This window comes from Frankliniella occidentalis, unplaced genomic scaffold (genome assembly GCF_000697945.3).
Source record: "Frankliniella occidentalis isolate FOCC.00 unplaced genomic scaffold, Focc_3.1 Scaffold71, whole genome shotgun sequence".
Taxonomy (NCBI): Eukaryota; Metazoa; Arthropoda; class Insecta; order Thysanoptera; family Thripidae; genus Frankliniella; species Frankliniella occidentalis.
The window spans coordinates 448,520-459,891 of record NW_026267201.1 but is presented as its reverse complement, the minus strand read 5'-3'; the positions used below and the strand labels follow the sequence as shown (position 1 = coordinate 459,891).

General features: G+C 45.7%; 2 protein-coding genes across 2 annotated transcripts; one reads left to right on the top strand and one right to left on the bottom strand.

The window, feature by feature from the left end:
• Positions 1-727: 727 nt before the first annotated feature.
• Positions 728-7,453, bottom strand: LOC113217473 (membrane-associated protein Hem). The gene is made up of 24 exons (XM_026437383.2): positions 7,310-7,453; positions 6,703-6,827; positions 6,490-6,594; positions 6,259-6,402; positions 6,033-6,175; positions 5,610-5,771; positions 5,405-5,520; positions 5,084-5,294; positions 4,897-4,993; positions 4,652-4,814; positions 4,388-4,561; positions 4,098-4,302; positions 3,876-4,008; positions 3,662-3,781; positions 3,442-3,578; positions 3,117-3,364; positions 2,922-3,024; positions 2,593-2,821; positions 2,396-2,489; positions 2,123-2,301; positions 1,914-1,998; positions 1,606-1,829; positions 1,229-1,318; positions 728-1,141 (listed from the first exon to the last, which is right to left on the bottom strand). The coding sequence occupies exons 2-24, from the start codon at positions 6,808-6,810 to the stop codon at positions 1,028-1,030; spliced, it is 3,384 nt and encodes a 1,127-aa protein (XP_026293168.1). The 5' UTR covers positions 6,811-6,827; positions 7,310-7,453; the 3' UTR covers positions 728-1,027.
• Positions 7,454-7,732: 279 nt separating this feature from the next.
• LOC113217456 (uncharacterized) lies at positions 7,733-9,808 on the top strand. Its single transcript, XM_052268508.1, has 5 exons — positions 7,733-7,879; positions 8,000-8,038; positions 8,195-8,362; positions 8,459-8,716; positions 9,722-9,808. Exons 1-5 carry the CDS (start codon positions 7,733-7,735, stop codon positions 9,806-9,808), a joined length of 699 nt encoding a protein of 232 aa, XP_052124468.1.
• Positions 9,809-11,372: the final 1,564 nt, after the last annotated feature.

Below are 11,372 nucleotides of genomic sequence, written 5' to 3'. Positions count from 1 at the left end.
TAGAACTCCCTCTCTCAGCACGTATGTTGATCTAAAAGCACCTGTTATACAGAGGAGCAAATATAAATAATATAAATAGCACCTAGGGCTTCACCGTCATGTTGTTAAAAAGGGGGTAAGAATTCTTATCTAACATTTGTACTGCAGAGACCGCACTAAAATTCATTAGCACAATCAAATTACAATGATTATTTATATAGATATAAATCAGTAAATGCTGTAGCACACCTTCACATCTTAGTGTTAAATCAATTTAACTCTTGCTTTCTTTAAAGGATAATGAATGATAACGACAAATTTATACACAAAAAATGACAATGGTAGGCAATTCATGCAGAAAACACAATGAAGCCATATTGTTTACTAAAATGAAGAAACCTCCCGTGAGAGTGGCATTATTGTTTTTCAATTTACAGCAAGTTAATTCATAGACAATGATGGTAAAAGCTAAACATATCATATAGCTTAACAGTGTTAATAATGAGGACTCCAAAAAACTATGCACATACATAATAAACTTCTTCAAAACTCTTATCACATAAAATCAAACTACAGAAGGTTTATCATGAAGTGACACAATTGTTAATATACCGTCCATAATAACTCTTTTTTTAAATACCATAACCACTTCCTTCATTTTGTGACTTCAGTGGTCATTTATTAACAATGGTGTCACCTCTTTCCAGGGATCTAAACAAGGAATGTTCCCACTGGAAGTTGCACTGACTCATTTTCTTCACATTTTTATTCTTCTACTACTTTCAGCTATCTACAATACCTTCACTAACTATAGAAACCCATTTATGGCAATGCTCGGCTTGTAGAGACATGAAACAGTACACTCTCATACCCATCATGTCTGTACAACTATAGTACAAAAAAAAAAAAAAATTAATAATAATAAGGTTTATACCATTTGGTTTACAACAAATAGCTTTTCCATAAAATATGTTTGGGTTAACTTTAATTTAAAAAGAAAACAAAAAACAAAACATTAAAAAAGATAACACCTTGGTGGTGTTGGCAACTATGCTTGAGAGTGTTCTTGCTTATACACTGCATGGTAAGCATTCCGTATCAGAGCATAGGGGAAGCAAGATTCCAAAAGATCCATAGTGAGAGATGGGCATTCCTGCACGATCTAAAAACCAGAAAAAAATATCCATTGAAACTCTTTGACTAACAGGACTTTCTTGAAATACACAGCTTGGAAATCTAAAATACTCACTTGATCCAACAGAAGGTACACAGACTCTCGATTTCTTACAGCCTCCTTATCTGGTTCTTGACCGAGTCGAAGAAGACTTGAAGATGCCAACTGTAAAAAAACAGGTGAAAATGAAGTCAAATGAGTGAAACCAGTTGGTTATTATGTATACAGGGTGGTCTACAGACCCCTTCCTTTATTTTGCTTATACTTCACCGCATGCATGTGTGCGGGCGGGCTTGCCTACTGTCGCTCACCATGGGCGCCTCATGGCCCCGTGCGAGTATGCAACCCGTCCGCACGCCTGTATCCGGTACAGTATAAGCAAAATAAAGGAAGGGGTCTGTGGACCACCCTGTAGATAAAAAAATAGGAGTAAATGTATTTCATAAACTTACAGCAAGGAATTCCTTCATCCGATCTTCAGTATCACCTTGACCACAAATACTGAACAGAGCTCCAAATATGTTGTTAACAGCTGCTGCCATGCAGTGAATGTTGTTTGCATGCCCCTCCAATGAAGCTCGGTAAAATGAATTTTCATTACGTGCGAGTTTTGGAATTGATACAGCAACAAGCACCATCAAAAGACAAGCTAACAAATGCTCATCCTCCTCAACATCTAGAAATTTGTAACAAATGACAGAAAAATTGTAAAATACATGTCATGGGAAAAAAATTGATTTTCTATTTGTTATACACTAACCACTCTTATGATTACGAAGTGCAGCCACCAAGACTGGATCAACTTTGCAAATTAAACCTGCAGCTGATGCCATCTCATTCACAACCTGGAACAGGTCTCAATCAATAAACAATTTTGGATTCCCAGAAGACAGAACATTTAGTCAAAATACAAATACCTTCCTAGAACAATAAAAATTACAGGACCATACATTAAAAATGTGTACTCACCAGCTGATCAGCTAGGTTCCCTGTGTCACCTGGTGGAGCATGTTGCCTGAAGTCTAACACAGAGCTCAGTAAGAATGGCACTCTCTCCTCTAGTACATCAACTAGAGCAGCCTGAGCCAACTGACGGAAGCTTAAAATAACTCCTACAATTGTCATACGTTGCAATACATTATCCACATCTGGAGAAAAGAAAATCAAGAACAGCTTTCATTTTGTATGTCGAAGCCAGACAGATAATCACAAAGCAATTTCAATAGAAAATGAGATACTTACGTTGCAGACGCTTAAACTGCTCTTTCATTATTTCTGGTTTGTCAAAATTAGTTCGTAACGATAACAAAACTTCTTTGTTGGCTGCAACCAATTTCTGTAAAAGGAAAAAAGTTTCATACATTGTCAAAATAGTGGTGTTGTGATGGTTAAACCATTTGTATATTTCAAGTATAGCATAAAAATATAAATAAAATTACCTTTAATTCTTGCACTTGACTGGCTATGTGCCACATCAGAGTTTCACTGAGAAGGCGCATACCATATGGCCCAATCAATTCTGCTAAAGCCCGCAGTTCATTCGTATCAGAGAATTCTTCAGCATTAAAGGGAATAGCTCCTTCAGCAGTTAAGCTAACAAAAGCTCTTTGGTTCATTGAAAAACAGATGTTGCCAGCACTTACTCGTCGCAACAAAACTTCTGAGTACCTGTAGGAAATGAAGGGTAATAGTTAGAGTATTATTCAAAAAAATAAAATTGCACAACAGATTTCAACACAAAATATTAATAAACTAATTTTTTGCGCACCACTGAGTGTAAAGAGCAGCTATGGTCTTTTCTCCATGAGAATCTAACTGCTGGGTTTGCTGAAGTAAAGCATTATTGAAGACTCTTGTGATATCAATATGTACTGAAAATAAAGAGAAAACATTAGCATGCTGAACACCAAACACAGAAATGTAATTAGTTCCCAACAACACTAGACAAGACTTGCATACCCACCATAATTCTCAACAGTCTGCAAAACATTCATATATGCTCTTACACTAGCTAGAAGCTCAGATGGTTTAGCTATCTCACTTGTGTCGGGATTAAACATCACCATCCCAACAAGTGCTCGAGCAAAGCGTGTTTCCAAATGCTGATGAAGGTATTCTCTTGGGGCAAACGTGTACTCCCATACTGTGATAGTTGAACAGTAATTTATGGCATAACAGAGTTCTGTCAAAGCCATGTGAAGCTTGTCCATTCTGAAAACAGAAATAAAAAGTTATCATCACATAAACATCAATTAGATTGAAGTAAATAATTAGAAAGCCTTTCTTACGTTGTTAGTTCTTCTCGAGTTTTCCTGTAGCTTTCAGCACCAGGCTTAGTTATTTCTGGAGCAGTCTTTTTCCCTTTCTCTTTCTTTTTTCGATGAGCAAGCTGAGATATTAATGCAGCACAGTGCTTTGGTAGAAGCTTCAAAGAAAAATTCATTAGATTAGATTCACAATTGCATTTGCTTATGTTAGAGGAGCAAATTAAAAGAGGAAGCTAGTTACCTTGTCACTTAACGTGCATTGTTCATCACATATAGTTGTGATAATATTTTTTGCCTCTTTTGCCATCTCATCTAAAAACATATTCACTACAGAGAGACTTCTTTCTCTAATATGATGCCTCTGTATTCACAAATACAAAAAAAATCAAAAATCAAAATATTGCAAGAGGAAACTTGATCAGAATAGTGGAATGCTGAAGCAGCAACCCTCTTACCTCTTCGGGACACAATTCATGAGTGCAGCTCTGAAAATGGCCACAAATCAATGGAAAAGCCACAATGTATCGATTTTGAGCTGGGAACTCCAGACACATGTGGAACTGGTCTTCAAACATTTTGCTATAAAAACTGTTATGGAAAAAGATAAAAAAATTATCATCACATGAAAACAAATTGTGTTACACAACTTAATTTTGAGAAGTCAAACACAGTCTTACCAGAAAATAGATAAATCTGAAGCCTCAACCAACACCTCATCTAAATAATCAACCATTTTTGTATGAAAAACAACTGTATCAATCAAGGCTGCAAGTTCACGGTTCTCAGCCAAAGACAAAGAACTTTTGCCAACAGAAGTATAAGCTTGAAGACGGAGCCAGTCAAGACGAAGTGGTCTGAAGTCCATCAGTTCATTGTCCTCCACTGGGGAAACAGCAGAAATGGATTATCGGGCATGTGTTTTAATTGTTACAACTGAATAACACAAGAGTAAGAGAGCAAAACTCACCTTGCTTAACACTGAGACTGGCAATTGTATTACAAATTGACGACAAAATTATACTCTCATCTTCTGGGCAAACAGCAAGATTCTGCATCATTTGATTTAAGGCTACAGCATCAAATCCAGACAAATACTGGACATAATATCTCTGCAAGACTTGACTGTATTTGCGAACAAGAACTGTAACACAGAATAGGTAAATTAAAGCTGAATCTAAAGCATGTACACTAAAAAATTTCTCACTACTATCAACAAAATCTTATACGGTACCTCTTAACTCTTCCATATGGAATAGGAGTTCTGGGAGCTGGCGATCTACAAGATCTTCGGCAGATTTCCCTTTTGACTTTGTTTGAGGTGGGTTATCTGAATGTCTTAGCAACCAATGAACTTCATCTCGTGAAGCACAAAGAGCCATCAGTACTACAAGGGCCTAAAATTGAAGCAAAAGATCATATTTATTTCCTTTAGCACATCATTAGTTTGATTTTTTTTATAAGACTAACTATCCAAACCTTTGGTCCAAGAAGACCTGGCTGGTCCGTAAGAATGAGGCCAAGTTCTTTCAAGGATGTGCGAAGAAATTTTCTTCGTTCCCGATGTCGGTAGCCGCTACATAGAACGAAGAAAATATAATAAGAGTTCAGAACAAGACCAGGGCTATAGAAAAAAAAACAGTCAACAGTATCAAATTAAACTTACGCTTTTTGCACAGCTTGGGTGTAACAATCCTTGACTTCATTAACACGCTTCCCATATCCTTTAATGCCGTCAAAGAAACCTTGTATGTATCCATGTATGTGAAGAACTTCATCTCGGAAGAGAGCAATAACCCACCCAGATTCGAGGGCACTTGACCAAAGCCTATTCGGTTGCTCGGTTGCTAGAGCTCCATGGCAAATGAGGAAACCAACTGAAAAAAATAAAAATACAATTCATTAGTAGCTGGTACCTAATTTAAGCTGACCTCACAAGGTACAACAAGGGGGCGTATTAAATTGAAAACCTCTAAACAGTACTCACATATGATCCACTTTTCCATAGTATCGAGAGGAAGATATTCACAGGACATAGTATCAGTCTGGACAGGCTTTAGAAGGAGATTGGGGTTGCCCAATAAGCTGAGTTTTTGATCAGATCTATTCAATGAAAAATGTGTTATGTTTAAAAATGAACAGTAAATAAATAGTTCATCAAGGACTTAAAAATCATTTTTTTTGAAAATTACCTCCATTTGTCAGCAGTAAGATTACGGCCAATGTATACAGGCCACAATGATATCAGAGCATTATACAGCAATTTCACATGTGGGACGAATTCTTCTGACAACTTTTTCAATGGAGGATCATAATCAACTATCATTTGACCCAACCTCGGAAAGCTTGAATCACTGGGAGCAAGGAAAACACAATCAAATATTATTTAGCATAACTGAATAGCTTGAGGAACTACAGGTGAATTTAGTCTCGTGAGGCGAGTCGCCTCACGGTGAGGCGTTCACAGGCAGCTTGCCTCAGAGGTTTTGAGCCAATCACAACCCTCACCATGAGGCAACTCACCTCACGAGACTAAATCCACCATATGCATCTCAAATAAAAATAATATAGCTAATCATAATGATAATATTTTTTAGATTATATTTTGTACTTACCTTTGCTGGTGCACCATTTCATAAGCTGCATTGAACAGTCCTAACACTGCCTTCCGGTCTTCAACTCGGGACAACAATATCATCAGAGTCATGTAAGTTATGACAAGATCAAGGTATGCTTTTGTTAACTCATAATTTAAAGTCTGGAAAAGGAGGAGATAATATTAATCAGAAGAGCTGGATTCAGGAGCAAACGTAAGCAGATAAAACAAAGATATAAACTTACTATGTCCAAATGAACTTGACAAGCATCCATAGTAGTGAGCAATTCACTGACATTGTCTTTGAAATCCAATAAGTCAACAAATGTGTAGTAGTACAGTGACAATGATTTAATGATCTCACTTCTTATTGGTGAGATGGCTTGGAGCTGCATGGTATAACAAAATGCAATGTGAGTGAAATTAGAATGAATAGATTAAGAAAACAAGAAGTCTATAGAGTTCTAATTTCTTACTCCTTTGGTGTCAATATTGGGAAATCTTCGGACAATGAATTTGATTGAAGATTCTAATGTCTTTTCAGACAGAAATGCTGGTTTGGATTTGGCATCACCACAAGCCTGGAAGAAAGGAAAGAAATACATTACCACTGTAGAATACCTGTGAAATCATTGAGCGGTGCTCAATAAAATAATTACAAGTCTGAATTTAAAGCCGGATAACAATACCTTTTTGATGTTGTAGATCCGAGTAAGCATGCCCACTCCACGGTCATTGATGAGTGTCAGCTTCTCTGCCAGCTTCTGCTGAGACGGTACCATCGGTCGCGCCATCATGACGGCGGCTTTAATATCTGAGAAAATGAAATTGTAATAACACATTGAAGATTGTGACATAGGCTCCCAAAAACATAAAAAGTATGGATGGCTGGAATGCCAATTATGGAAACAACATCCATGGTATTTTTCCCAACAAAAAAACGACGAATAAAATTAACAGTAGACGGAGCACACGAAGAAGTTGGGTCACACAGAGAGCATTTGACAGGTTTCATAACAGTATTGAGAGGTTATGTCATCTTTTAACCCCTTAAAACTACGATACGTTGGGGTTAGAGATTTAAGTGTAACATAGGAAGGGAAAAGGGTATTGGATGGTATGGAATGAACGATTAAATCCCACAGAAATTACTTTCTATCCGTTAAATAGCTATTTCCGGCATTGACAGGAACGCCCAACACAAACTATATGCCTCTCGGTAGAACAAACTATTGACCTCAGAGATGGGAAGATTATGAGACATCAGTGTACTTTAAGGAAATACTACTTCCTCACCTTTTCAAATGAAATATTAACTCATAATTGACGTAAATAAGAATGTTGTTTACTATCTATACGATGAAAACAGTGTCACAGCACATAGAACTGGCTCTAGCAGCCGGGTAGTTGCATAAAACGACGCACTACAGCGCTAGTATCGTTTGTCACGGCCGCTTCGATTCAAGAATGACGGCTGAAGGCGGTAAAATTTAACTAGTGAACTTCCGTGAACAGAGAAAGCACCGAAATAAAGGACAAAATCGTGAAGCCCCATGCCTCTAAACTCTAAACTGCCCCCTCTCATCTACCTCTGGCGATGTCCAACTGTCCTACGGAATAGCAGCGACGGGGGAGAGCCCCCATGTGTAGCATTGGCAACACTGGTCACCGACACAACAAAATTCATCAGCGTAACATGAGTCAAGAAGGACGGCGCGCATGGAGTCAAACTACGCGACCGAATGCGGCACCGAGTGCGGCCGGCCCCCGCTGTCCCCGCTGCCCAGCACTCTGCGGTGCTGCCCCAGAGACGACACCGTCTGCACGTACTGCGGCGTCTCCTACTTGGTGCTCCACGAGATCGCAGTGCGTAACGTTGTGGTCAACGACAGTTCAAGCTAGATCGTGCCCCGGACGAATGTCACGTTTAGAAACCTGCTACACATTCCGATGTCTAGCCCTAATCTCGTTGCGTTTGCATTGTAGGATCTCGAGGCCAAAATTCTGTTGCTTGAGAAAAATCAGGTAAGTTTGATGCTGCGTCCGCCAGGATGACATTCCGAGCCGCGGTGTTTCCTAGCCCGAGTCCCCGAGTTGTTTCCTCGGCGGGAGCACTGACACTAAACACGTCGAACGTACCCTGGCGCATTGCGACTTCCGGACGGTGCCCTGGACGAGCAGGACGGGGATGGTGAGGTGGAGTGGGCGCGTGGCGCGCTGCAGGCAGCCTGCCAAGCCCTGGTGCAACGGGAGCTCAGCAGCGCCCGGGCCAGCGCCGAGTCCCGCATCCAGGCCCTGGCCGAGGTGTACGACCAGGAGCGCGAGGAGAGCCGCGAGCAGCAGCGCCAGGTGGGCCCGGCCGCATCCTGGAGGACGTCCCGGAGAGCGGTCTGGAGGGCCGCCTGGAGGTACCGTGACGTCCCTCCCCTGTCTTTGGCCCCGCAGGTACTGGAGCGCTCGCGCGCGCTCTGGGAGGCCACGCACGGCTTGGCGGAGCGGCTCTTCACCTCGGTGGAGGCCGGCGACGGCGGCGGGGGTAGCGGGGGCGGCATGAGCGCGCTCGAGTACCTGGACGGCGCGTCGCGCTGCATGGCCGCGCTGGACAGCACGCTGCGCTCCTCGTCTGTCACGGCTGAGGAGCTGCAGTCCGCACTGAGGCGCGCGCGCCAGGCCGAGACGGACCTGGTGCAGGCGCGTGTGCAGGTGCGTACGGCGGGGAGAGCAAGTTGTCATGTGAGGGGCACTCCCCGGGTCGCCTGGCAGGGAGGCAGTTCCGTCGTAACGCTGCATCATTCGGCCTCGAGAGCACGGCGCCTGGGAGGTGGACAGTCCCGTCGAGCACCGGCGTGTGGCGGGGCTGCCTAACCAGCAGGCGCTCACCCGGGGGAGGTTGGCCCATGTTCGGTGCCTCCAGAGCACGACACCTGAGAGGTGGGCAGTCCCGTGAAGCCGCGGAGTGGCGTGGGGCTGCCCATCCACCAGGCGCCTACCGGGTGTGGTCCCTGTAAAAGGGCAGGCGCCTCCAGACCACGACGCCTGGGAGGTGGGCAATCCCGTGGCACCGTAGTGTGGAGCGGGACTGCATACCCACTAGGCGTTCACCCTGGGCTGTCCCTTCCCGCGCAGGCCGTCAACCTTCAGGAGGAGGCGGAGCGCGCGCGCCGCGAGGCTGGGGAGCTGGGCGCCGCGCTGCAGGAGGCCCGCGCGCAGTCCGTGTCGCTGCGTGCGCAGGCCGGGGAGGCGTCGGCGCAGGCCTCGGCGCAGGCAGCGCGCCACCGGGACAAGGTGCGCCTGCTGACGGGGCAGGCCGAGCTGTGGCGCGGCGTGGCGCGCTCGCTCGAGGAGGAGAAGGTGGTCCAGGAGCGGATGCTGGCCGAGCTCAAAGAGCAGCTGCGGCAGCTGCGCAGCAAGTGGGAGCCGCCGGCACCGCGGGACGAGGAGGTGGGGCTTGACGGAGCTGGCATCGCGCCCCCAAAAAACTTTCAGCAATGCGTCGCGTGACAGTGGCTTTCTGACCCACCCGCAGGAGAAGCGGCGGGCGGCCACCGAGTGCGTGTCGCTGCGGGGCGCGCTGCGGGAGAGCCAGGAGGAGATCGCCTCGCTGCGAGGCCAGAAGATGGCTCTGCAGGTCACAGCTCTCCGATCCGCTCCGGCGACCCCCCGGCTAAGTGGGTGCGAGTTGTTGACGGCCTTGTTGTTGTGGTGCAGACCGCGCTCCGCCGCCTGGAGAGCAACGCCCAGCGCAGCTCGGAGGAGCGGCAGGCCCTGGCCGACGCGCTGCAGAAGGCGCGGTGAGGCGCGGTCAGTTAGGAAAGGGCGGAGGAGAGGGTGCTGCACGGGCTGGGCTCAGCCCAGTGGGCTGCTTGCAGGCAGTCGCACGCGCTCGAGTCGGAGCGCCACTGCTCGCTCGCGGCGGAGCGCGGCGCCGAGCGCGGAGCGTGGCAGGAGGAGCGCACGCGGCTCGTGGCGGAGCGCGCGCGCGCCGAGGCCGAGTCGGCCGCCCTGCGCAACACCTGCATCACGCTGCAGGTGCGCGCCGAGCAGTGCGCCGAGCAGTGCGCGCGCATGGAGGTGAGGGGCCAATCACGTACCTGCACTCTGTATTGCAGCACTTCAAATTTAATATCCCGAAGAAGTAGTATGTTTTGAAAATTTCGGTGCAGTTAGACTGTCCGACCTATTTATCTCCGACCTGGTAATTTTTCCAAAACCCCCAAAAGTGCCGTCTGACGTCTGACCTCGGTTTTGTCCGACCTACTTTTCTCCGACCTCGTCGTTATGCTGAAATTTGAGGAGAATGTGCTTCAAAGAGGAACAGGCTTCAAAGCGAAGGTGAAATGACGGGTTTGAAGTCCATTCGAAATTTGGTGGACTGAGAAATATTTCAGATTGTCGGAGAATCGAACCACCGACCTACCGCGCTCCGAGCGGGCGCGCTACCGACTAAGCCGTAGAGGCGAGATACAGTCTGACGCTCCACGGAACGATCGATTCTACGCTGTCGCTGACTGCTAAAAAAATTGTGAAGATTTTTTTTGTTCACACAACATATACTTATTGTTCAAGCCCTGCCGCCGGCGCTTTTTTTTGGGGGGGGTGAGCAAAAGAAGAAGAAATCGCTCGACCCAGCTACCGGTGGGACTCGAACCCCCATGAGTTGGATGGAAGGTTTTTCTGCTGGTAGAATTCGAAACGGGCGACACACACACACACACTAAAAATAATAATAATAAAAAGAAATAGCGCCGACGGCAGGGCTTGAACCCATGACCCGAGGGCCTCCGCCCGGCACCTTTACGCACTCGGCTGAGAGACCGCACTCGTCGCTCACTGACTAGAACACAGCCTGACGATAACGCGGCGTGGGAAAGAAAGAGAGAGAAAAAAAAGGCGTTCCGGACGGATCCCAGGTGGGACTCGAACCCCAGCGCGGGTTGCCGACTAGTCGAGCTTCTCGTACAGTGCGTAAAAATTCAAACATAAAAACGAATCATTTGACGGCGCGTCGAGTATTAGAACCCCCGACTCACAGTTCAAACCTAGCAACGATATCAAAGAGCCACGAGGCCGGTCCTGAAACGCCAGGTGAGAGGGTGTCGTGATGGAACCGGTTCTTCTCCCGCTCAAGCTACTGCGGTGACTCGTGCCTTTAGCCTAGGTCGCCCGGCCACTCAGACTGTGGCGCCGTAGCCGCGCCGGTAGAGAGTCGGCCGCTTGCGGCATAAGGCAGGGGTTCGAATCTCCCATCCCAGTTACATTTTTCTGAACCGGTCGAACTCTTGGAGTTGAACTTAAACCCGTCTTTTCAACGGGGCACCTTCGTGGATGAACGAACGGTCTAGTGGTTAACGCTGTCCCA